Source organism: Amphibalanus amphitrite, unplaced genomic scaffold (assembly GCF_019059575.1).
Source record: "Amphibalanus amphitrite isolate SeventyFive unplaced genomic scaffold, NRLGWU_Aamphi_draft 000111F_arrow, whole genome shotgun sequence".
NCBI classification, from domain to species: domain Eukaryota; kingdom Metazoa; phylum Arthropoda; class Thecostraca; order Balanomorpha; family Balanidae; genus Amphibalanus; species Amphibalanus amphitrite.
In genome coordinates, this window is record NW_024881606.1 from 320,059 (window position 1) to 346,766 (window position 26,708).

Sequence of the window (26,708 nt, forward strand, 5' to 3'; positions counted from 1 at the left end):
ACGGTAAACAATCTGTGCGTGGAATGGGGAGTGGTGAATGTGTAAGGGCGATGATAGGCTGATTCGTCGATTTTTATTTATACTTTTATCCTTATTATACATTCTGATCATTTTGTTTATGTTCAGGAGTTTTCTCTGTTGATTTAACATCAAAAACTTTGTGTTTTACTGTTAGTGCCAAGTACCATGTTGATATTGAAATTGGGTTACAATTCCATATTCACCTGTTTTTCTATGGCCTGTTGTGCATCATATTATTGGTAATGTGAATATAGGTACTCCATACACTGCTATTTTTGGGTATATATTAATGTCTGACCTGATTTTACTTCACGTCTTCACTTCACCTTATATTTTCTTGCAGCAACAGTTACCTATCACACCATTATTGTGCAAAAATAAGGGTGGTGTTTCGCGACACTTGCCAGCCACTTTTGATTTCCATAGAGACATCAACAAGCCTATACCTCCAACACTACCAGAGGTTGACGCTAGCTCACAGATTGCGCTGGCAGCGCCAGCGCGCCCGTGAAACACAGCCAGGGGTTTCCTCTGTAACGTCATTGTTGTCTAGGTACTTGGGCCTTCATCAATTGTTAACAGCTACAAAAATTGGAATTAAAAATGTTCAGGTATTATGAGCATCAGCCAAACAGGGAAGTGAATTTGGCTACAGCCCATCTTGCAACGCCTCAATGAAATTTAACGAGAAACTTAAATTGAGGGAGCAGCTACATAACTGAGGTAAAGCCCATCAATCCTTGTGGATTTACCTACATAACTGAGGTAAATCCACAAGGCACTTTGAGTTCAAACTATGAAGTGACTCCAAGCGAAATATAACAGAAATTGGGACTTTGTGGAGCTTAGAAATAATCTGCTTAGTGCTGGATGAATGTTTTCACTTAAAATAAACACCACCATATTTGAGTCATGAAAAAGTGTTTGGTAAGCATAAGCTTGTAGCATAAAAGATGTTTGTGAAATGTCACTAGATTTTAAAGTGTTAGTCTCTGCACATTGATTCTCTGATTGTTTGAATGATGAAGTCTCTGCACAGTGTCTGATTGACTGAATGAGCTCTGCAGTCACAATAATGAAGTTCATGGGAAGATATGATTTGTAATAAAAGAATGTAATATTTTGAGTTGATTTTACCTATTCTGTGAAGATCATAGCATGTTAACAGCATTCCAAACAGGGCATGTCAAAGGTTGGATGGATCTTGCGATTTCCTTGAAGTGTGACTGTTTACCATATGTTGTTTTTTTATTCAAAGTTATTGTTAAAGTCAACCAACTTTTGCAACATTGAGGATCATACTTTAGCTTTGGAAACAAGACATATTATGTAGTTATGCTGATTTTCTTTTCCAGTCTTTGATTATCACTTAATTTTATTCACTTTTGATGTAGTGAAATTCATGATCATTTTAATGACAAGCTACATTTGAAATGTATTGTTGCTCCCTTTTTTACCATGCATATTTTTGTGTCTTGTGAGGTCTCATATCAATATAGCAATAACAAGAGCAGTAACATGCATAGTTTGCTTGTGTTGTCATAACTTTGTACAATATTTCCAGCTTTATAATATGCAGTTACCTCACATTGGGCATCACACATATATTTTTTCCTGCAGGAGGAAAGACACAGAGCCAACTAGTGACTCATGTTTGTGCTCCTATCACTTCACCCCTGGGGAATCAGTGCCTGCACCCCTTGAGTATAATGGTCATTGAGGGGTGCTGTCCTGACATGTTCACTTTCTGTTGAGAAGGTTAGAACAAATACCATGTGTGTCATTTAGTTGCATATATAATACCTTCATGTTAAGTCTGCATTAAGTCTAAAGTCTGTAGCCACCCTTAATCCTAGGTTGTTGTGACCTTAATCTAGCCTGGGTGAATATCTTGCTGTACTTAAAGCACAGACTGCGCTACGCCCCGGCACGGCGGCCGGGGCGCCTCCCCTGGAAGAAAACGGCATCGGGGAGAGGGGACGGACGGCGAGGAGCCGGGGAAGGAGCGCGGCACCGTCACCCCACAAGCCGCCCGCAGCACCGCCGTTATTCTTGTGCCTCTTGGGCGCCGCCGACGCCCTGCGGTTGGGGAGCGCATCCCAGACGGGCGGGAGCCGGGAGGGCCGCCTGCGCCACCCGGCCGGCGAAGCAGCAGCCCGGCCAGGCGCGGCGGGCGGCTGGGTAGCGGCCGGACTGAGACGAGTCCCGAGTCGCTCCATGTCTGTCCCTTGCGAAACTAGTACCGCCGCCGCCCAGCCTTGATGGGTCACTACGAGGAAAAGGCGAGCCCGCTCCCAGTACCTGGCGTGGAGCTCCCGCGCGGGTACGCCGCCTCACCGATGGCCCCTGGTCTTCTCTCTCTCTCTCTCTCTCTCTCTCTCTCTCTCTCTCTCTCTCTCTCTCTCTCTCTCTCTCTCTCTCTCTCTCTCTCTCTCTCTCTCTCTCTCTCTCTCTCTCTCTCTCTCTCTCTCTCTCTCTCCGTCCCCGTCCCCGTCCCCGTCCCCGTCCCCGTCCCCGTCCCCGTCCCCGTCCCCGTCCCCGTCCCCGTCCCCGTCCCCGTCCCCGTCCCCGTCCCCGTCCCCGTCCCCGTCCCCGTCCCCGTCCCCGTCCCCGTCCCCGTCCCCGTCCCCGTCCCCGTCCCCGTCCCCGTCCCCGTCCCCGTCCCCGTCCCCGTCCCCGTCCCCGTCCCCGTCCCCGTCCCCGTCCCCGTCCCCGTCCCCGTCCCCGTCCCCGTCCCCGTCCCCGTCCCCGTCCCCGTCCCCGTCCCCGTCCCTCTCTCTCTCTCTCTCTCTCTCTCTCTCTCTCTCTCTCTCTCTCTCTCTCTCTCTCTCTCTCTCTCTCTCTCTCTCTCTCTCCCCGACGCCAAAACCGGCTCACAGCGGCGTTCATGTCGGCCGGGGCGAAATGATTTGATGAATTATTTCATAAAGGCATTAACAGTGACAAAAGACAAAAGTTCAACAAATTCTACGCATGAATCATCCAGTAGGTACTGGCTTCGAGAACAGTTAAAATGAAGATGCACAAGAAATCGTAATTTCCCAATGACATGACATGGCTGTCGCAATGCTTAGCCGCAATCACCTCTTTTTGTAGTTTAAATGGTAAGTAGTTTTTGAAATTATCCGATAAAAATCTAAAATTGATACCATATGAAAGACCAATCAATTCTACACATGAATCAGGGTGTATCTTTAAGAAAAACTTGAAAGTTTAGGTGTGATAAGAAAAACAAATAAAAATGAACCATTTCCCCATAGACTTTACATTGGCTCCAAAATCGCATGGATCCAGAATTTCTGGAAGTGCCCTCGCCACAACTGCACGTGCGCTCCGCTCGAAAATGATCACGTGACCAAATCCAGATGAGATCACCGTATTTATAGTCACCGTGGTATTTACGATCAGCATATTTACGTCTGGACAACGAGTTGCGGGGAAAAGTGCTGATTTTGTTGCAGTTTTAGGAGCCGGTGATTAGGCTGGATTTTTGGGTTATTTTTTCGTTCCGATTCATGTATATCATACTGTTTGGCTTTTGAATATTTTAGTTCTTTCAGATAAATATTACTTGCCTTACAAATTTTATAAAAACGTTTCATTTTTTATAAGCCGACCTTCAGAGTCCTAAAAATACATCAGCACTACAATCATTGTAAACAAACAAATGGAGGAGCACCACTCGGCTCTGTTCCAAGGCGCTTTTTAAGTTTATCTGGTGGTTTCCGTGCTCTTGTACGTCATTTTGTTGGATATTTTGAATCACTTAAGATTGATTTATATCATGTTTAAGAAGCATGTGACTGAAAACAATCCGAAGTAGGTATCCAGGAGGCTGACAGAGGTCCTGACTCCTGAACAATATCAATATCAATTTGAACTTGATGTTATGAAATTTTGGTTAATAAACGCAAGTTGATTGGGCTCATATATCAGGAAGAAAAAGTAAAATTAAAAGAGCTTATTGGCCGAAAACAAGCTATAATATTGCAGATCTGGGAGCAATACTGAAGAGCGTGCTGAGCAGGATCATGCCAGAAAATGTTGACTGATGAGCGCATATTGATGTATTGGTATGAATATTGAATGATAACTTACAACAGCAAGATAAATTAGTGCTAACTATCAAGTTAAAAATCTAGAATGAATGGTCTTTGGCAGCTTTACTATGCTTAGATGCTATGCAGATTGTAATGTGCATCAGGTACTCAGTGTCTGGCAAATGAAACATGCGATCATTCCATTGCTACTGGAGGAGAAAGCTTGGATCACTAAATCCACTTTATGTGATTTTGATGTTAATCATTACCTACTGTATTTCTTAAAAAAAGGATTGTTATAAAATTGTCAATGTGACAATTCATGCAACGATGTGATCATATAATGTGTTTATAGTCATTCGTGATAGTGATTGTTGGTCCAATATACAATGGCAAAGCTCTCAGTCTCAGCGTTTCTTCCTGTGGATGGCAGTGACTCAGAGCTTAGAAGCATTAGTTTTCTTCACAGGGCTGGGATAAAAAGTACTGAGGGTAATCTTCCACCAAGGAACTCTACTTTGACATGTTATGAGATGTAGGCACAAGTAGGTAGGTGCTTAGTTCCTCAATAGTCAGCAGTTGTGTGGGTTTAGTCGGGTTAGCTTATATTAGGTTATGTTAGTTTTTCAATTTGCCAAGTGTCCATAAAAATGTGACCTGAGCAATGAGCATACCTGAATAACCTGACAGCTGACCTAACCTCAATCATCACACATATTTGCAGCCTACCCAATTGACCTGCATAGCAGTAGCACCCAGTTATAGGTAGGTACTAGGTACTCACCCTAACTCAATCTTACCTGCTAACCTTCAACTTGCCAATAGTTTGCTCACCTTGCCAAGCTGCATCCAGGGAAACAGTCAACTGAGGAACTGGCTCATTGGGTGGCTGGTGTGAGTCTGTGCATTTAAGGTGTTTCTTCTCTGAAGCTGCTCTGCACTGCTGTACCTATGTCATGTTAGATGCTCAGAAAATGTGGGAAATGATTACTAAGCTGCTTAAGTGTTTTGTTAATGCTCGAGACATGAACAAGTACAGATCCTGCAGGGTACAGCTATGAGTTAGGTGCTAGGTGAGTATGTTATGTGAATGTGCTGTTCCCTGTTTGACCATAGAAAGTATAAAAACAACCACAGGGTCACAGTCATATTCAATCTCCACATAAACATACAACAAAAACGGCCATATAGCCTCACTCCGAACACACCACAAAGAACTTAAGCCTTTGCAGGCACAAAAATGCTTTAATTTACAGGACAGGTATACAATATATCCTCTGTCCTTGGGGATCTTGCTGCCAAGTTGAGGTACGATGACTGAACTTCAGGATTGATCAACCTTTTCTTCTTATGCCACTGCTTAAACGAGAAAGACCAAATGCTTGTTTGTAAACTGCCTTGAAAATTTAATGATCCACCTTCAATTCTGACATGAAGGCACAAATAAAATAGTTCCCTCTTCTTTTGTTGTTGTTGTTGTTGTGGGTTAGGCCCTCTCCTTTTGGAATACACAAAGCAAAATATTTAATAACTTCTGCACTGATGAATTACACTGACGCTTATTCGCTTCATATTTTGTAACAAATGCGCTAAAACTGCAATATAACAGCACTATATGCTTCTTGACAAAATGCAAAAGTAGTAAAAATTTAGCCCTGATGGCATTCATTCTTGGTGGAAACATTATTAAAAAAATATTTTGTAGTAACTATTAAATTCCAGCCGAAAACAGTGCACGGTTTAAAAAAGAATCATTCCAATGACGGTCCATTCTTGCGGTCCTGAAATCGCCACTATTTCCGGCCTCTCCAACGCAACTCGTTGTCCAGACGTAAATATGCTTACGATCATGGGCGATCCAAGGCTATAGAACTCCAGGTAAGGACACCAGCCGTTTGACCTTGAACGCCGCCGGCCGGCCGATGACGTCATTGGAGGCAAGCCGGCTCGGCGGACACACAAGGCGAATGCATAACGGAGGGGCGTTGGAACGTTGCGGGAGCCGGGGAGATATTTTAATGTGGTTGTATACCACCATTGTTATGTTTATTGATCTACAGACTGCATTCTTTTAAACCTCGATGCACTCTAGGCCTGGATGGTTCGTACATTCGTGGAACGATCACCCCGTCCGAAGTCCGTGGTCGAAGCTGTCATAGTATTAAAGACACTAAGACGGGTGCAATAACGGCGATCCGATCCCGTCTCTGGCGAATCTAGAGGGGTCGTAAGGACCTAGGCCGAATCTGACCGTCTATTTTTAGGGAAACGGGGTGGGTGAATTGACAACCGATGGCTTAAGAGATAATGAGAAGAGATCCCGTCGTCGATTGTTGTTTGACAGACAACACATGTTGTACTGGACGTATGACCATCAGAGGTAATGCCTGAACGTAGGCAAGCATAATTGTTCTGTCATACTGTTTAGGAATATAAAATGGTAATGGAGATTATTGAGGATATGATCTCTACATTACAGGAATTTGCTGATTACTACGGCCCATAGGGGCACCGCCGGAGCTGTTGTTTTGCCATCGGTCCCAGGCAACTCCAGGGAGCTGCAGTACCCGGCGGCCAAAGCGGCCCACCTCGTCGACTCGCAGGTCCTGTGGGATTCCGTGATGCTTTAGTGCTTCACCCACAGAAGCACGGGCATAGCAGTAGGATGTGGGGCTAGGTGTCTGTCCACCTCTTCATTGAAAGAACAACGTATACAGCGCCTGGTCCCGCCGAAGCTCGGTATCGACCGTGACTTATTCACAACTGGCGGATCCAGGAAGCGGTCTTGGACACTGCGGGGGCTTACCCCAAACAGGTTTCTCGGAATTAATTAAAAAAAAAAAACTCTGATTTCGATTCCTTGCGCACTGCTGTGCAGTGTGATTAACCAACATTTCATCAGAAAAGTTGTTAAGTTTTCTTTGATTCTCGAAAAGCGATTTCGGGCGCTGCCAATGTGGGGGAAGACATTTGCCCCAAATGCCTTCCCCTGGATCCGCCAGTGGGTTGCCCCACTCCGAGCTTGACTAAAACCATTTTCAAACCCCACCAGAAACCGATGGTAAGGTGAATTTAAATCCAATAACTCATCTCTGTCTGCCCGCCTAAATATGTATACAACACATGGTACGGCACCCGGCCCTGTCTGAGCTATGAGCCGATCGCGATATTTTCGGCTTTCCCCAACCCAAGCTCGATTAGGAACGTTCTCCTTCCCCACCCGATTGCTGATGTCAATTCAAATTCAATACCTCATCTCTGTCGGCCCGACCATAACCCATTCATTGCACACCGTTCAGCGCCCCGCCCCGCCAGAAGTATCCTAGCGCGCTGAGCAGTTGCCTCCAGCCGCGTCATCGCGAGGCCCCGCGCGGCCCATAAATTAATACATTGCGCGAATAGCCGTGTCGCCCCCCTGGGGCGATCCACACATAGCGTGGCGATTACTGCCCAGTTCGGCTTCTAACTAGTTGTGTTTTTTTCAGCTTGGTCACGATGTCGATTTTGATTAACAGTGACCCTATTTGACTTGACCGCTCCATATAGCTTTTTTAATTGTAGCAAGTCTCAATCTACTAATTGTTTTAGGATTAAGGATATAGCTGTTTCTCACACCGTAATTTATGCGCTGTTATGTCTTGTTCTCACTCGACGCTGCGACCCGTGCAATATGTTTCACGAGTCTGTAAATCCAGCCCAGCCCGCCCCCGAGGACAAAATCATCCGGCATGCCCGGTGTTTGGGAGCCGGCTGGCCTAGTTTGCCTGCGGCCATGGCGAGAATATAGAAGCGGGGAGTGGAGTTACTGGTCGGGCCTGGCCGCCGGGATTTCTTGGCCACCGTCCGTCAGAGTTACTGCCGGAGGGTGTTGGAGAGGGGGTCGGGGGTGCTGATATCGCACCACCGGGACACCGCGAGAGACTCCAGTCGAGGAGCGACCGGTCGTCGGTAGAGTCGAGTCAGCGCCGTCAGCGCCGAGATGGGAGAACGATCCCGATAAGCGCCTCAACCGCTGGGAAAAACAGTCCAAGAAAACGTGATCTCCGGAATGAACTTCCTAAGCTCGATAAGACGGGATGGGATGTGAACGGCGGCGAAGCTACGCGGAACTTCGGTAAAGACATTGGAAACCCGACACACCAAGCGTCATCTGAGAAATAAGCCACACGAAGTTCGGCAAATTGAGCCCGTCATAGTTGCTCTGTTGGTTTTATATATCATTGCACTCAAGTGGTGCGATGGTCAGTAAATTTTAATAGAACTATATTTATGGTCATTAACATGCATGTATGTTCAAGGATCCATGTCTGCTCTTTGGCCATGTGTGTTAAACAAGTTATGTAAAGAACATTTATCTAGATGCCGGTTATAAATGCGTCAACCTAAGGTCAATAAGGAAGCAAATAAATTCAATGAAAGAACTTATGCTCTTGCGTATTATATGCCTAGGTATTTATGCATGCAAATCAACGTTTTATGAGACTTAGCGCTATAAAGCGAGTTCGGAAGCGAGAACAAAACTGTAATTACCCCTGAAAAGCGTCCGGACTCCGGCAAAAAAGAAGAAAAAACTTTATTAACTTCGTCACTCAATAGGTTATACCGTTGGCGGTTTTCCGAAATAAATAAATAAATAAATAAATAAATAAATAAAACCAAAAAACGAACAAAGCCCATCTAAGCATCTAAGAGCAGGCCCAGGGCCTCCTCTAACATACCCACTGGGTGGGCAAATGCCTACCCAGTCACCACAATTGCCCACCCAGTGGCGTCGATTTGCCCACCCAGAAGCAAATGCAAAAATAAAGGTCCGGTCAGACGTCCGGTAGGAACTACCACTTCGGTTTCCCGGGGAAAAAAAACTTGCTAGCAGCCAGTGCCCCAGCCCCCAATCACTGCAGTGCAAGTTATTTTTTACAATGGATGCATCTGAATGCAGGGGCGGTAGCAGACTTGGCGTTTGGGGGTGGGGGCAACTTGGCAACTTTGCCAACCCCCGGAGGGGGGGGGGGGGGCGGTGCTAGCTTACAGGGGCCCATGGCCATAGCGGCCTCAAAGGCCCGTATGGAACCCCAGAGGCCGATGTGGGCTCTCAGAGGCCAGTGCGTGACGCCTAAAGGTGTAAGCCATGGGTCCCCAGCCAGACAACAAAATAGGGCCATCAGAGACCTTATAGGCTGATTGGGGACTAAATAGGGCCTCAATTTGGAGCCATCAGAGGCAAATGTGGGCCTCAGATATCAGTGTGAGGCCCTTATAAGACTGACATTGGTCCTCAGAGACCGGCATCGATCCTTCAGAAGCCAGTACGGGGCCCTCAGAGGCACAAAAGGCTCAGTCTTGGATCTCAGAGGCAGAAAATGGGCCATCAGAAACCGGTGTGGGACCTTTAGAGGTCGGTTTGTGCCCTCAGAGGCCAGTTTAAGGCCCTCAGAGACCAGTACAGGGCCTGAAAATGGCAGTTTGAGGCCATCAGAGGCCGACTTAGGCTCTCAAAGGCTAATGCGGGTCCTTGAGGCAAGGATGGGACCCTCAGGGGTCAGTGTGGCACCCTAAAAGACAGGCTTGGGCTGGTGTTGGACCCCAGAGTCCAGAAAAGGCCAAGTTGAGCCCTCAGAGCCGATGCAGGTCCTTAACCCGGCAGTTGCTGGGGTATTTCGCCACCCACCGTTTGCTGGGGGGGGGGGGGGCGTTAAACGCCCTCAGCCGATAACTCGAGAACCAATAGGCGCAGCGAAACGCACGAGGCGGCAAACGAAAGAACGCGACGAGACGCTTCAGATGAGTACTTTAAAGTTGAATTTTGAGGTCACAGGTCGGGTCAAGGTCACGTCAAACACCTGAAATCGGACTTTCAGTAGCATGGACTTCAGGACTTCACAATGGGCGCCGCCGCCTCCCGTCATAAACTCTGTCAAAACGGTGCACAATCCATCATATAAGGCCTACAAGAGTGTCAGCTCCATGTAGGGGTCAGTCAAGCATAGGTCAGGGTCAAGGTCAGGTAAACCGGGTAGACACATATCCCCGAAAATCAAAACTGATATTCGCAGTCTGTGACACATGTGTTATGGGTAATTTGGGGCGTAGAACACGATGGTGACATTCATTTTATCATATGTGTACGTGTTTGGGTCAAAAAGTTCAAATTAAGAAATGCATGTATCATGGTCGTGAAGTAGTCATGAGAAATTGCCAAGATTCAGTTCAAGATTTTGGAAAATGCGGAACGATAATCAATAATCGAAGATAGCCATTTGATTGTTCATGGTATTGGCAGTCTAATGGCGTTTACGGCATGTCTGTATGTCTATTCTGTGATTTTATATGATTTTTTGAACATATAACGTGTTTGGTCGAAAACCAAGAAATCATGACGTCACTGAAACCTCGATCTCAAAAATTTTCCGGCCGATTTTCTTGAAATTTTGTCACAATAAACGTCAAACAATTCCCTAGAGGCACTCAAAATTTGGCGTGCCTGCGGCGCGCCGTTTTTTTTTTTTTTGCTATGGCCCAGTGAAAAAAGTGGGGGCGTTTAACGCCCCCCCCCCCAGCAACTCGGGGGGTAACCCTCGCCCGTATAGGGGGGAGTCGAACGGACCCCCCTCGATTTTTTTCGAATAACTCGCGACCTGTGACCTCTTTTCCGTGACCATGTTTGGCCGAAATCGCGATTCGGCGTATGTCGGCTCGCATTAGCCGCGCGTTTGCAAGCTTTTCGTGATTTCAAACGTTCAAACATGTGATTTGATGTTGTTCCCATACATAAGGGTGGGTGTCAAGGTCACCTGAAGGTCAGGTCACGTCATTGACCTTTGGTGACCTCGGGTGACCTCGGTTCACTTTTTCGAGTTTTTTTCATGTTCTAGGCTAGTTTTTTAGCTGAATTCGAATTTAGCAACCATTTGAACATTTACGAAGTAGTTTTGGTGCCTTCGTAACATGTTACGAAGCTGTCAGAGGCGGTTGACACGTAATACGAATACCCGTCACAACCCCTACCGGTTGACCTGACCTGACCTGACCCGACCTGGTCTAAATGCTTAAAACATCATCTCTGATCAAAACTAACACGATATTCGTGATCAGCACCCCGGAAAACCACATAGAAGCCACACTTTACGACTTTCTAACAGGTCCCGATTTTCCCGGTTTTCGGGTCATTGACCTGACCTGGAAGGTCACCCGATGACCTAGGACCTTAAAATTGTGTATCATCGGCTTCCTCTCGTAACGGGCAACACGCTCGTTTTTTCCGTGAAGCTCTAGCTTGATCAGGGGCCAAACGCGAGGGGGGGGGGGGTCGTGCCGCCGAAGGACGCAATGGCCTGTGCCGGCGAGGGTTAAAATTGGGTATCATCGGCTTCCTCTCGTCACGGACAGCACGCTTGTTTTTTTTTTCCGCGAAGCTCTAGCTCGATCAGGGGCGAAACGGCAAGGGAGGTCCAACGCCCCCCCCCCCCATACGAGTACACTGTAAAAAAAATTCACTAGCTAATTTTGAAATTAGGCATTTTTTACGAGTGCCTCCCTTGCTCCTCGTTACAACATATATGGACATTAGTAGTCAGAGCCATGCACGTTAACAATGCCGCTTGTGGAACAAATACCTACGAGCGAGAACATGTTCAGGAACCTAATTTTGCGCAGTGTTAATGAACTACGCACAGCCTCACAGTGTTACCCGCCGTTGGCTTGTTCTCGCCCAGTTTTTAGCGTGTCCCTCAATTAGGTCATTTCGCTATAAGCTCAGCTGACGAGGCCCCGGCTGGCACCTACTAAACGGATAACCTTGCGTGCAACCCCGCTTGTTGTCACGAACGCCTGCAGCTGGTAAACGTGCTGGCAAGCTTGCGTGGTAAGCGGCTTCGGATGGCTATGAGGATGTGCCTCATAGCTATCCTCGTCGCATGTTACAACCTAGGAGTCTGTGGCTGCTTTCAGAAGGAGTCCCCCCCCCCCTTCCGGGAGTCGGCGTCCATTTTGTGTTGCGTCGCCATTGCTGTGTGTGTCTGCACCCAACTGCTCTTTGGCTTGATTGAAGGTGAGGCATCTTGTATCATTTGCTGTGTGCTCAACAAAAAGGTTGTCCATTTGTAAACAAAGGTTATTATGTTGTTGAGCTTCTTAGAAGATGTATAGTATCGCATAATGTTGCCCGTCGTTGGCAGAAGTGCGCCGGTATCGTCTATCCAAGTCAGAATAGCTATATGTTTGGGACTTAAGCTAGCTTGTGGCAGGAATCTATCACTTTATTCAACTTTAATTTAATCATTTTCCAGATTGGTATGCCTTATGATAATAATAATGTTAATATTCGTTTTTTTCACCCATTACAGACTTTGAAGAATGGGGCCATGTATGTCCTGGCCTACCTGCACCCCGCGACTGCCGCCGGTGCAGAGCTAATGAAAAAATCACAAATGTTTGATGGTGGTTATTTAAGAAACCTTATTGAAAATTATTCAGTTAGTTGTTGTTGTTGTTGTTGTTGTTGTTAAAGTTATAGTTATTGTCCTGGCGTTGTTATTGTTCTCGTTCTCGTTCTCGTGCCCGAATAAATGTGCTGCAGCGCTACTCAGTCTGTTTACTTGCGGGTGGCGGTCGAGAGTCGGGGGCACTGGTCGACGGAATTCCGTCGACCGTGCCTCGACCCCGAAGGCCAGTAGTGGTACTAGTTAACTAGTGCCACTACTGGCCTTGAGCTAGTACCATTACTAGCCTTGGGGGCTAGTACCATTACTGGGTATCGATTAGTAGGCAGTGGCTAGTTACCTTACCAGGCAGGGGCTGTTATGACACCTAGTAGACGCACTACCCACGCTATTTACGTGCGTGTTGTCAAACTAGGTGGAGCACGGTGGTCGTATGCATACGAGGCACAGCCTTGTCGAACAAGCTTGTTACTCGGCAACTAGCCTAAAATTAGCCAAATTTACACGCTCCTGCAATGTTATTTTTGCGCTGAGAATTCCTCTACGAGGAGCTTGTAAGTTTTTTTTTACAGTGTACCTACGTTCGCGGCTGGAAAAACACCAATACAGGGGATGGTTAAAGGCCGGCATCTGGTCTTCAGAATCCAGTGCGGGGCCCTCAGAGGCTAATATGGGCCTTTACAGGCCAGCATGGGGCCTCAGAGGTCAGTGTGGGACCCTCAAAGACCGGCATGGGCCAGCAGGGTAGCGCGCTACAAGGCCAAGGATGTATTACAAGTAGATTAAGGTCAATAAAAGCCGTTTTTAGATCAAGAGGACGCGCCAAGAGTAAGCTGACCATGCCTCCTAAAAAGAGGCAGCGAGCATCACCTACCTATTCGATTTCTGGTTCAAGGAGCAATCATAGTAAGTTTAACTCTGGCATTTTGCAGTCTTCTTAAAATTTTAAATGTATGTAGACTAGAGATGTCAATCGGATACCAACTTTTTGGTATACCGATACCAAACTGATACCAACTTGGTATTTGGTATTTTGATCCTAATGTTGTTGGTATTTTGTTGGTATTACGAATCCGGCTAATGTATAAGAGGATACGAATTCGGTAAAAAGTTGGTATTTCCCTCATGTTCCCAAGTTGGTTTGGTTTCGGTATTTTCCTGGTTTTGGTTGGCATTTGGTTTGGTATCGGTATCCTGATTTTCCGTTATTGATATCACTAATGTAAACAATAGGCATACCTATAAGGTGAAATACACACGAAATACCATATCACACACGACAAACGTTAAACTATAAATGGCACAGTTGGTTGACTGTGAAAGTGACATAGGCCTTAACCCGCCCCCCCCCCCCCCAGTTGCAGGTGAAAATGGTTGCACCCCAAAACAAGTGACTGGATCTGCCCTTGGGCAGGGGAGCGGCGAAAAATTTTGCCCACCCAGTGAAAAATCCTTAGAGGAGGCCCTGAGCAGGCCTCGGCGGTTTAGGTCGTTATGGCACCGCGCAAAGCTTCGGTGAGCCACAAAAAAAGAAACTGTCACATGGCAGCATCCCACGTAATTGCCACACAAAACTGTGACGAGTGACAGTCGCTGCTGTCATCATACCTATATCACTCGGAAATGTCACTGTCAAGTGCAACACTCCACTGCTACTGATGCCACTGTCCCATGACTATCACTGTCACGTGCCACTGTCACGTATAACAGCCACATCACAGGTTCTGACGTCAGAGCGGTATGACGGTCATCACACCGGCGGCGTTGACAGGCACGTCACCTGACAACTGTCACTCGACACTCGGGCCGTCATTGCGACGCCACCGTGACAGATGGCGGCGGGATGACGTGATAAATGGCGGCGGGATGACGCCATGGCGTGGCGTGCTAATTATGACTGTCATATACAATGGAGGACGCTGCAGGCGGAGTATTTAGGGCTTAGATGTATATGTAATGGGGCGTTTGACCGCATTGGTGTGATGCTGCTGTATTTGTATTTGGTTTGCTATTTGGTTGGATATTTCAGAAATCGTCGATTGGTATTGTCGGGCTAGAAGATCTCTTTTTTATTAAGATAACAGAACCTAAGAGTCGAACTTTTAAGACGACCGTCTGAATTCGACTACCTTTTGATGAACTCGTATTCTACGCTCACCTTGCTTCTGTGTGGTTTTAAGCTTTTTTACGACGCCGCAATGTGCGTCTTAGATAAGAAGCTGTTTTCACTACAAAGTTCGATTTCAAAATCGTCTTCCCAGCTCGTTCTCTTTCAGTATCGGCGGATGCAGAAAAAACGCCTAATTGCACGGCTCACTGCCTATGGCCTGAATTCGACTGCCCTGCTGGCGCGCTGAGAGGGCAGATAACCTGAATTCCTCCAGGAAAGCTATGCAAAAGTCCCGGACAATGTAAGTGATTTAACAGTGCAGGGCATCAGTATACTTCCATTATGTAAGCATATCACGTTTACGCTGCTATCTCGGTTTCTATATGGCTTCAGTGTAAGCGAATTCACTTCCTAGTTAAGCAAAATGTAATGTCGATGTGACTGATTTTTGCAACAAATTTTGTAATTGAAGCAACAATTCAAATAAAGAACTACTCATCCCCAGAATACAAGTATCTACTGCAAGTTATCGTTAGCCGATATTTCAGTTAGATGCCTAATGATGCTGCCCAATAGGTACTTAGCATGGGTGAAACTTTGACATCACCATTGGGGTCCCAAACGTCCAAGGGGGCCTCCATTTAGTGGGGGCCTCCAAGCAATTAGGGGCCTCCAATTGCGGAAGCGGTAATTTACGAACCACGCCAGGGCCTCCTCTAAGAAATTTTCACTGGGGGACCAGAGGCTCAGAAGCCAAACCTAGGGTACCCCCAAATCCAGTTTTCTCATTGGATTTAGGCCACTTATTTTTCGTCACAGCCCGGATGCCATGATTTTTTTTAAATATTTATAAAGAAAGGGTAGGTCACCTGACCTTACTCATGGATCCAGGCCAGCAGGATGACATTGTATGTAAATATCCCCCGCGTCGACCGAAATCGACGAAAATTTCTGGCTTTTTCACTTTCGACAATAAAACAAAAAGCCTTTATTATAAAAAAGAATTTAACGGCACAGCATTGCGCAAGGAATCTAACCGACCACAGAAAGTGTGAGGGCTAACCCTCGCCCGCACCTGGGGGGAGGGTTGCCACCCCAAGTTAGTTTTTTGCTCTACACTGATCATTTTTTAAGCTAGAAATCTGATTTTTGGATAGCTGCTTTTCTATCTTTTCTCAGCGTCCATTGAAAATTTCAAGTTTCTGTGGCTTTTGGGCTTGGAGATATGATCTTGTTCTTCAGGTCATGTCATGACCTAAATGACGGATACCCAATATCCTGCGTTTGCTATGGGCCTTGTAAGCTTTTGACACCTTGATGTCGTTTTTTTGCCAATCTTACCTCCCACCTATCATTGAACATGTTGTTCTGCCGTCTGCGATGTACAGATGTCAGGGTCAGGGTACATCAGTACATACACAGACATACACAGACATACAAACACATATCATTGACCTTGACCTAACTTGACGTGAAATGACCACAGCCAGCAAATTAGTCGGATAGTGTGACAAAGAGCTGTTCTAGCTGGCTTGGCACCAATACGGCAGCGTCATCGGTATATGATGGGTTGGCCCGCTGCTTGTGTAGGCATTTTATTCGACATCACCACAATTTATTCAAGCAAAATTTTAAGCTTCGCAGTCAAGAGCAACATATTTTTTGGGAAGAGACGAATCCAATGATACCAAATTTTACCTCATCAGGCAGTCATTGACCTTCCAGGTCAGGTCAAACTAAAGAACGTTGCTGTTTGGGGTCACCGTTGCCCGTTGGAATATCACGTGCGCTGCTCATCATATACCGATGACGCTGCCGTATTGTGGTACCAAGCCAGCTAGAACCTCTTTGTCACACTATCCGACTAGGTTTTTGCTGGCTGTGGTCATTTCAGGTCAAGTAAGGTCAAGGTCAATGATATGTGTTTGTATGTCTGTGTGTGTCTGTGTGTATACTTGTTGGAGTTTGTTTGTGCGCCGAATATGTCTCAGGCGCGCCGAAGTTGTATTTATTTATTACTCTGTTTAGTGCTGGATTTCTGTGACTGTATTACGTATATTTAGTTTCTTGTTGAAGAAGCGATCCTATATCTGTAATGTCGGATCGAGTTCGTTGGGTCTCCGTAGATTTAACGTCGAGCCCTCATAAGAGACTAAGGTGTAGTAGTTGTAGTTTACGCGGTCAGTGATGGCGAGTGAGGAGGACCCCCATCACTACAGTTTGATTCTCTTCCGGAAACGTGGTATTGGGAAAATGTAAACAATCGGTTCTGTTGTGCTCTCTTGGCTTTTCCGCAATAAACCCGCACTCTGGGGTCTCCCGGGCGTGTGACGAGGTTGACAGAAGCGGGGGACACAACAAGTGGCGACGAGTATCCGAACCGTGAGTTTTTCCGCGTCATAGTCGTGTGGCGCGATGGATTTCACGGCCGCCCCGGCACCGTTTCTGCCGATCGCCGGCGCTGAGCCGACGGTTCCGTGGCCTCGCTGGATCCGTATGTTCGAACATTTTTTGTGTGCCGTTGGAGGGGATGCGTTCGCTCCGGCACGCCGCCAGGCAGTGCTTCTGACGTGCCTTGGAGCGGAGGGCCAGCGGGTCTACGAGTCCCTGCCGCCCTGTGTTAAGGAGGAGGGGGAGGACGACTTTGCTTTCACCCGTCGTCGTCTGGAGGGGCACTTTGCCCCCAGGCAGAACGTGTGCGTCGAGCGCTACCGTTTCCGTAGCCGAGCCCAGCACCAGGGAGAGACAACGGTCCAGTGGGTCTCCGTACTGCGCCAGCTGGCCAGTACCTGTGAGTACGGGGCCCACACTGATGAGTTCATAAGGGACCAGGTGATTGAAAAGACGATCTCACCTAAGTTACGACAGAGACTGCTAATGGAGGGGTCTGAGCTGTCCTTGGAAAAGACTCTGACGATTGCAGACACCCTCGAGTCTGCAGAGCGGGAGGCACGGGTGATGGAGGCTCCTGCTGCACCGGTCCCGGTGCAGGCCCTGCAGCAGCAGCGGCCTCAGCGTGGTGGGGCCAGGAGCCGCCGCTCAGGCGGGGCCCCTGCCCTGCAGCAACGCCAGCAGCCTCCACCAGGACGCCAGCAGCCTTCACCCCAGCAGCAGCGCCAGCAGCAGCAGCCACACCAGGCTGCGGGTTCCAGCCGGTGTTGGGGGTGTGGGCGTGTGGGACACCGCAGAGGTGACCAGTCGTGCCCCGCCTACAACAGGACCTGTTCCAAGTGTGGGAAGCTACACCACTTTGCCCTGCACTGTGGTGCCACTCGTGTAGTGTCCAGTGTACAAGTGCTCGCTGTCAGTGCCTCACCTTTGATAGTTGATGCTCAGGTGGAGGGACAGGAGGTGACCTTCACCGTCGACTCAGGGTCGCCTGTGTCGATCCTTCCCAGGAGTGTGGTGGGAGGGGACCTGACAGCAACTGATCAGCGCCTGTGTGCCTATGGGGGGAGTGTATTGGATGTTTTAGGGGTTAAAAGTGTACGTGTATCATGTAAGGGGAAAACTGCCAGTGTCACTGTGTATGTCGTGCCTCATGGCCGTGCATTGATGGGCCTGGACATGATGGAGGCGTTTGATGTGTGTATCGTGGGTAACCGTGTGTGTGCTGTTTCCACAGCCTCTTCCTCCCACGCTACTCCGGAACCTGCTGAGCCTCCCAGCCACCCTGCGGAGCCTGCCGACCCACCTGCCTCACCGTCCGGGATCCAGCCTGCCATCCTTGGCTACCAACACCGTGTCACCGTCAGTCCTGAGGTGGCACCTGTGCGGCAGCCTCTTCGCCGGCTGCCCCTGGCAGTGGTTGATGAGGTGAGTGCCAGACTGAAGGAGCTCGAGAGCCAGGGGGTGATCGAGAAGGTGAGTGCGTCCCCCTGGGTCTCACCCCTGGTGGTCGGAAGGAAGCGAGATGGGTCCATCCGCCTATGTGTTGATATGAGGCGGGTAAACAAGGCGGTCATCACTGATGGGTACCCTCTCCCCAGGATCGAGGATGTACTTGACCGTCTGAGTGGCTCTCAGGTGTTCTCCAGGCTAGACCTGAAGGACGCTTATCACCAGCTGGAGCTCCACCCGGACAGCCGTGACCTGACAACGTTCGTCAGTCACCTGGGGTTGTTCCGCTTTACCCGGGTGAACTTCGGGCTCGCCAGCGCTGGACCTTGTTTCCAGAAGGTGATGGCCTCCATGCTGGAGGGGATCCCAGGAGTCGAGGTGTACTTGGATGACATCCTGGTCCACGCTCGCTCTCAGGCCGGGCACGACGCTCGGCTGAAGGCTGTGCTCCAGTGTTTCGATGCCCACAGGGTTCGTGTGAACTGGAGCAAGAGCGTCACCAACCAGAGAGAGATCGGTTTTCTCGGGTACCAGATCTCCGGTGACGGTGTCCGTATCGACCCGGAGCGGCTCCGGCCTCTGCTGGACGCGCCCGAGCCCCGGGACGAGAAGAGCCTCCGCGCCTTCCTCGGAGCCGTGGGCTATCATGCCCGGTTCCTTCCGAGGTTCTCTGATGAGGTCGAGCCTCTGCGCGCTGCGCTCAGGGCAGACGCCTTTGAGTGGACGGCCGCGCTGTCGAGCGCGGTCCGCCGCGTCAAGGACGCGATCAGGCAGGCACCCGCGCTGGGGATGTTTGACGTTTCTCTCCCCACGGTGCTCTCCACCGACGCTAGTGACGTCGGCTGCGGTGCCTGCATCACGCAGGTTGACGCCTCGGGGGTGCCGAGGGTCATCACCTACGCCTCCAAGACCTTCACAGCAGCCGAGCGGAACTACTCTGTGGTAGAGAAGGAAGCTCTGGCCTGCGTGTGGGCGACGGAGAAGTTTCGGCACTACCTGTGGGGGCGCCGGTTCACCCTGCGCACCGATCACCAGGCGCTCTGCACAATCTTCGGGCCGAAGGGCTCCAACCGCGTCGGCCGGCGAGTCGCGCGGTGGGAGGCCCGCCTGCTGGAGTTCGCCTTTGATGTGGAGTATGTGCGGTCCGAGCACAACGGGGTGGCGGACGGCCTGTCCCGCCTCCCAGTAACGGACACCTGGTGGCCGGACGACGATACCATTCAGATCGCCTCGCTCGGAGTGGCGGCGGCGGCCGTCACAGAGGCAGAGTTCCGTGCTGCCTCGGACGCGGACGAGACCCTGCGAGCCGTCCGCGGGTTCGTGGCTGGGCAGTGGCCCCGCCGGAAGGAGATCGACCCGTCGTTGGCTGGTTTCTACCAGGTGCGGGAGGAGCTGTCCCAGCACGGCCAGCTGCTATTCCGCGGTGAGCGTCTCGTCGTGCCGGAGACGCTCCGTGAGCGCGTCCTCAGGAACGCCCATGAGGGCCACCAAGGGGTGGTCCGCACCAAACAGCGCCTGCGCGCGCAGTTTTGGTGGCCTCGGCTGGACCGAGAGGTGCGAGAGCAGCTGAGGGGCTGTCAGGTGTGCTCCCAGCATGACGAGCATGTTCGCAGGGAGAAGCCACCTCTGCAGCCCATTCCCCTGCCAGAGGGCCCGTGGGAGAGGCTGATGGTGGACATCATCGGGCCGATGCACGGTCCGCCGACCGAGAGGTACGGCATCGTGCTCTGCGACCTCTACAGCCGGTGGCCAGAGGTCGCGCTCTGCTCTGACGCGACGGCGAGCACGATCATCCAGTTCTTGGAGACGCTATTCGCTCGCGAGGGGCTCCCGCTCGAGCTCATTTCTGACAACGGCCCAGCGTTCAGATCGGCAGAGCTCCGAGCATTTCTGACGAAATGTGGTGTGCGGCAGACGTTTAGCTCGCCGTACTCGCCGCAGACGTGCGGACTGGTCGAGCGGTTGAACCGCACGATAAAAGGGGCCATTCAGTCGGCTCGGCTGGCGCGGGAGCCGCGCTCACCCTACCTGCGTCGGTTCCTGGGTGAGTACCGCGCCACTCCGCACCCCGCCACCGGGGAGACGCCGTTCCGCTTGATGAGGGGGCGGGAGGCGCGCACGACCCTGGACGTGCTGAAGCGGGACGCGCCCACCGGAAACAGCCGGAAACGCGCGGTACGCCGGCGGCACCGCCGCTATCAGTCGGCGTACAAGAGGAGGTACGATCGCACCGCGACCGCCGCCCCCAGGTGGGAGGCAGGAGACTGGGTACGGGTTCGTAAGCCAGTCAGCGGTCGGGTCGAAGGCCAGCCGGCGGTCCAGATCCGGGAGAGGACCGGCCCTGTGAGCTACAGGGTAAGCACGGGGGACAGAGTGCACGCCAGGCGTCTCGTGCCTGGGCGTGCCACAGAGGAGCCGGTAGTGGAGGAGCTACCGGCCAGCCTTATTCCGGATTCCTCGGTCCCATCTGGGAGCGCTGAGGGCGCTGTCAGTCCGCCCAGAGTTCGCCCTGTGTCACACGCCGCCGGGGAGCTATCCGTGCCTCGGGCGGATCCTCAGACCTCTCCTGTTTCTCCGCGCCGTGGCAGTCGCCGGCGCCGGGCTCCTGACCGGTTCACGCCGGACCGGTACCAGTAGGTAGGTCGAGGGGGCTGTCCCGAGTAGAGTGTGTTCCCTCAAAGGGAAGGGTGGTGTTGGAGTTTGTTTGTGCGCCGAATATGTCTCAGGCGCGCCGAAGTTGTATTTATTTATTACTCTTTTTTTTTGCTGGATTTCTGTGACTGTATTACGTATATTTAGTTTCTTGTTGAAGAAGCGATCCTATATCTGTAATGTCGGATCGAGTTCGTTGGGTCTCCGTAGATTTAACGTCGAGCGAGCCCTCATAAGAGACTAAGGTGTAGTAGTTGTAGTTTACGCGGTCAGTGATGGCGAGTGAGGAGGACCCCCATCACTACAGTTTGATTCTCTTCCGGAAACGTGGTATTGGGAAAATGTAAACAATCGGTTCTGTTGTGCTCTCTTGGCTTTTCCGCAATAAACCCGCACTCTGGGGTCTCCCGGGCGTGTGACGAGGTTGACAGAAGCGGGGGACACAACAATACTGATGTGTGCACCGATTATAATGTGTCCCTATAGCATGAGATCATGAACTGAGAAGCTTTTACCAAATATACAGTCAAAGAAACTTCACGAAAGTAAATTCAGCTCGCCTAAAACGCAAAATTTTTAGATGACCGAGGCTGACCTTGGCCCTGACCCTAGCGTCTCTACATCATCGAACAACATGTTCCATGATAGGTGGGAGGTAAGACTGGCAAAAAAGGCCGAAATCAAGGTGTCAAAAGCTCATAAGACCCATAGCCAACGCAAGATATTGGGTATTTGTCACTTGGGTTATGACATCACCTGAAGAATAAGGTCATATCTCCGAAACCAAAGCCACAGAAACTTGGAATTTTCAATGGACGCTAAGAAAGGATAGAGAAGCAGCTATAGCTATACCAGTGGTCGGCAGGTCATTCGGGGTCGTGCCCCCTTTTTGGGCGCCAGGCAGGGCCATTACCCTCACCTACCAGACCCCATTGCTGACACAACTATGTTTACTGAAATTCCATACTGTGCTGGAACTCTTTGGGTATTTGTGCATTTCCAATGCATCAAATTTAAAACATGACACTTCCTCCACAAAACATTTAATGCCTATATCCCAGTAGCGGCGGAACACCTTCAATTAAGGGGGAGGGGGGAGCACTGCCGACTTTTGGTCCCATTCTTTCCATGCAACGCCCATAGGGCTAATGTTAAAATACAAAAATCAAAGGGTGCACGGTTGGTGCACGGTGCCCCGGTGCCCTCCCCGTTACGCCGCCTATGCTATATCCCATTTAACCCTTGTATGTACGTATAGGGGCGGCGGGTGGTTTTTCGTTAAAAGCTCACGTAAAAGGCATTGGATCACGACCAAATTGTACCCTCGAGCCCATCATTTTTTTTTTCACCAGCCCGGAAAATATCATGACCTGAGACCAGTTTTACCAACAGAAAAATAACCGCCTGCCGGAATTTTTGCCTCAAGACCGCTTCACATACGGAGCGTAAACGCGATGGGCTCGTAAGCGGATGGGGCTTTACCGTTTACGCTCCATATGTGAAACGATCTTTAGGCAAAAATTCCGGCAGGCGGCTATTTTCTGTTGGTAAAACTGGCCTCTGGACCCATAATGACCGTTGGCTTATGAGCTTTTTCTTGAGATCATCTTGAGCCATAAAATCTCACTTCAAGAAGTTATAGCGGGTCCCGATTTTCTCGACACTTATCATTGCCCTCTTGAATGAGACGGAATGACCAAGGACCTTAAAAATGGGCAGCAGCGGCTTCCTATGGTCACGGGTAGCACGCTCGTCTTTTTTATGCACAGCTCCATATCAGAGTCCGAGAGGCCGCGGGGGTCCGATCGACTCCTCCCCCTTACGTTAGCGGCTGTTGAAACGCCAACAGACGGGCGACGGTTAAAAGTTGCAGCTGCTTTTGAACGACTGTACGGAGGGGTGAGATCTGAGATGGTGAGGCGAGCAGGTACGTGAAAATTGGTATCTAATCAATAGTGTGCTGTGCCTTTGTCCTGGGCTAATCTTTGAACCCTGGGATGCAACAGTCACGATGGCTCCATCAATGGAGCTACAAACTCTAAAAAGATAGGCTTTCTCAGAATCCCTCATTACCCCCACCGAAAGGGCTCCATTACCCCCAAAGGGGGCATGCCCCACCATTTGCCGACCCCTGAGCTATACGAAACATCCGGCTTCTAGCAATCAAAATGTTGAGTGCAGAGCAGAAAAAAAACCTGGGGGGGGGGGGGGGTGGCAACCACTACCCTCCATGTCCGGGCGAGGATTAAATAATTTGAATATCAGGAAAACAATTTATTCAAACAGGTATTCCAACAGAGTCCCGCTTTTTTATAGGTGACCTCCGATTTGTGTACCTAGCCTCTAAGTTGCCCAGGGGGCCTCTTATTTGTAGGTACATACAGTACAGAGAGCCTCCTACTTCGACTACTTGCACAGAGAGCCTCCTTTTTGTACATACAGCTAAGCTTCTACAGGTCGAGCGCCGGCCCCCTATTTGTACGTACAGAGAGCCTCCTACTGTTACAGAGGGTCTCCTATTTGTCTAGGGGGCCTCCTATAGGTTAATGGCGCCTCCTATTTGTCCAAGTGGCCTCCTATTCGTCTAGGGGGCCTCATATTTGTCCAGGAGGCCTCCTGTTTGTCCAGAAGGTCCCTATTTATCCAGGGGGCTTCTATTTTCCAGGGGACCTCCTCTTTATCCAGGGGGCCTCCTACGTGTTCAGGGGCCTCCTATTTGTCCAGGGGCCCTCCTATTTATCCAGGGGTCTTCTATTCGACCAGGGGTCTCATAATTGTGCAGGGGCCTCTTATTTGTCCAGAGGTCTCCTACTTGGGCCTCCTTTTTTGAAGGGCCTCCTTTTTGTTAAGAGAACCTTCTAATTGTTCAGGGGCCTCCTATTCGTACAGAGGGCCTCTAGCTCCTACTTGTCCATGGGGGCTCCTATTTGTTCAAGAGGCCCCTTATTTGTACAGGGGGCCTCCTATTTGTCCAGGGGGCCTCCTATTTGTCCAAGCGGCTGTTATTTTCCTAGGGGGCCTCCTATTTGCCCAAGAGCCCTCCTATTTGTCCAGCGGGCCTCCTACTTGTTCAGGGGGCCTCCTATTTGTCCAGGGGGCCTCCTATTGGTTAAAGTAGCCTCCTATTTATCCAGAGGGCTCCTATTTTTAGGGGGCCTCCTCTTTATCCAGGGGGCCTCCTTCTTGTTCAGAGGGCCTCCTATTTATCCAGGGGCCTTCTATTCGTCCAGGGGGCCTCCTATTTGTCCAGGGGGCCTCCTAATTGTCCAGGGGGCCTCCTTTTGTGAAAGGGGCCTCCTGTTTGTCCAGGGGGCTCCTAATTGGCCAGGGGGCCTCCTTTTGTGAAAGGGGCCTCCTGTTTGTCTAGGTCTAGGGCCTCTATTTGTCCAGGCCCAGGGGGCCTCCTATTCGTACAGAGGGGGCCTCCTATGTCCAATACTTGTCCATGGGGCCTCCTACTTGTTTAGGGGGCCTCCTTCTTGCTCAGGGGGCCTCCTATTTGTCCAGGGAGCCTCCCATTTGTCCAACAGGGCCTCCGAATTGTCCAAGGGCCCTCCTATTTATACAGAGAACCTTCTATATGAACATCGGACCTCCGTTTGTAAAGTAGCTGGTGCGTCTCGGGGGCCTCCACTATTGGGGTCCCAAAATGACAATTGGGGTCCCAAATGTTCGCACTGGGGTCCCACATGGGACCTCGAAAGTATACAAAGTTACACCCATGGTACTCAGATAGTTTCACTAAGCTGTTAACAGTACGACATATGCCAAATTTTCTGGGCGTATTCAGCATACTGTTTACAAGTCTAGGGTTGGCGTCTCCCCAATAGTGAAACCTGACCAGGACCAGACCCTCAGCGTGTCATGCGGAGCCGCCTGCTGCGGTGACCATACCAGCCTAGCACCCCAGACCCGGGACCAGAGCTCGGGCGCTGGTGTGCGGCGTCTGGCAGTTCTGCGTCGGGGCCTGGCACCACGCGGCCCCGTCCACCAGAGAAGCCGCGTCACCCGCCTGGCTGCCTGCGTCGGGGCCGTGACCAGGCCGGAGCAAGGGCCGGAGCACGGGTCCCGCAGAGCGCGGCCGTCCGCTCCGAGCCCGTCCTGCACGCGCTGCTCTATCGGGACGCTGCTGGGCCGGTCGGCGGCTCGGACAGCCTGTTTATTTGTGGTCATGCGGCCGCCGCCCACGGCACCGGCGCTGCACACTGTCAACTGCCGGCCGCCGAGTGACGAGTCGCCAGCGACCTCGCATTCAAGATGGCCACCGTGCACAGGACGCGGCGATGGCAGCGCCGCCGAGTGGACGTCTGCAGAGTTATTTTGGCATCCCGTCTGTAACAGCCATCACCTATAGGCACTGTTAGAGGGAGATGTCAGTAATTTAAAAATATTCTGTTTATCAAAGGTCATCAAATGTCATCAAAGGTCACTAAATGTCGCACTTCACAAGTTAAGCATTTTTTGTCGCGTGCATTTGGCGACCATTAGGTATTTCGTGATCTAATAAAGATGATAATGCAAAGGAGGCATTTGATGGCCATCGCTTCAGTCCTATAGCTGTGGGAGAGACATCTGTTTTCGGTTTTGAAAATAAGCTATAGTCAGGCATGATTGCTCCTTTACACAGGCATTTGTTTTCATGGTGAAATACATGGGCGTAGGAACGGCTGGAACATTGCGGGTGCATGGTGCAGAAATCCAGCTCCATGGCCGGTGAAGCGGGGGGGGGGGGGGTAGGGAGCGGCTCCCGAGCGGAGGCTCATTGCGAGCTTTGAGGGTGTAGAACTAGAGTAGAAGGTCCAGATAAGTGCATTTGGAAGCATGGATAATGTCAATATTGGACTACCGCATAAAGTAAAAGCGACTTTCTTAGTCATTTTTGAAGATATCGGGATAAAACTTTTGCCAGTTGGTCATCAGTAGGTATGTATTCAATCACATGTGCTTCATTTCTTCTTTTTTAACCTGAGCACAAATGTAAGTTTTGAAGACTATCACAGTAGCAAATGCTTCTAAAAATGGATAGTGGGCAAAATATCCTGAATTTGTAGTGCTGCATGGGAAGTAGTGTTGAGAAAAGGAGTTTTTGTTCCAGATTATTGCGGGTGCAGATTACATTGTCTGCACCCACTGGAAAATTATCATGGGTGCAACTGCACCCACTGCACCCATGGTTCCTACGCTTATGGTGAAATATGGACTTACATGTAGTGCATGCTTACTACCCCGCGCCGGGCCGGGGGGGGGGAGGTGTTTGAACACCCCCCCTGCGGTTTTTCGCAGATATCTTAAGAACTCGTGCGCCTCTTTTCCGCACATGTTGTTAAAATTTCAGACCCAGGTCGCCTTAGGTCAGGTCACCAGGTCACGCCAAGTTACCTCACCTCAGAAAAAATAAGAATGCTCGTCATAGCTACACCGATTGATCGATTGCCTTGAAACTTTCAGTGATTAATTAGAGTAACATTATCTATAAAATATATATATCTCGGAATTTTGATATCGGTGACCTAAGGTCAGGTAAATTTTGCGGCCTCTCCATTATAAGTCAATGGGAGAAAATTGAAAAGCGTCTGTTTTGCACGAACGCATAAGATGAACGCATGG

At 49.9% G+C, this 26,708-nt stretch overlaps 1 protein-coding gene across 1 annotated transcript; it reads left to right on the forward strand.

The window, feature by feature from the left end:
* The first annotated feature begins 17,024 nt into the window (after positions 1-17,024).
* On the forward strand, positions 17,025-21,058 carry LOC122380992 (uncharacterized protein K02A2.6-like). Its single transcript, XM_043364643.1, has 3 exons — positions 17,025-17,400; positions 18,235-20,804; positions 21,038-21,058. Exons 1-3 carry the CDS (start codon positions 17,025-17,027, stop codon positions 21,056-21,058), a joined length of 2,967 nt encoding a protein of 988 aa, XP_043220578.1.
* Positions 21,059-26,708: the final 5,650 nt, after the last annotated feature.

What these genes read in the sequence shown, in the direction of transcription:
- LOC122380992 (XM_043364643.1), top strand. Translation starts at nt 17,025, where the DNA reads ATGGATTTCACGGCCGCCCCGGCACCGTTTCTGCCGATCGCCGGCGCT. An exon ending in GCGCCAGCTGGCCAGTACCT is followed by an intron (nt 17,401 to 18,234) that starts GTGAGTACGGGG and finishes CTGTTTCCACAG; the next exon opens with CCTCTTCCTCCCACGCTACT. An exon ending in CCGGCCCTGTGAGCTACAGG is followed by an intron (nt 20,805 to 21,037) that starts GTAAGCACGGGG and finishes GCGCCGTGGCAG; the next exon opens with TCGCCGGCGCCGGGCTCCTG.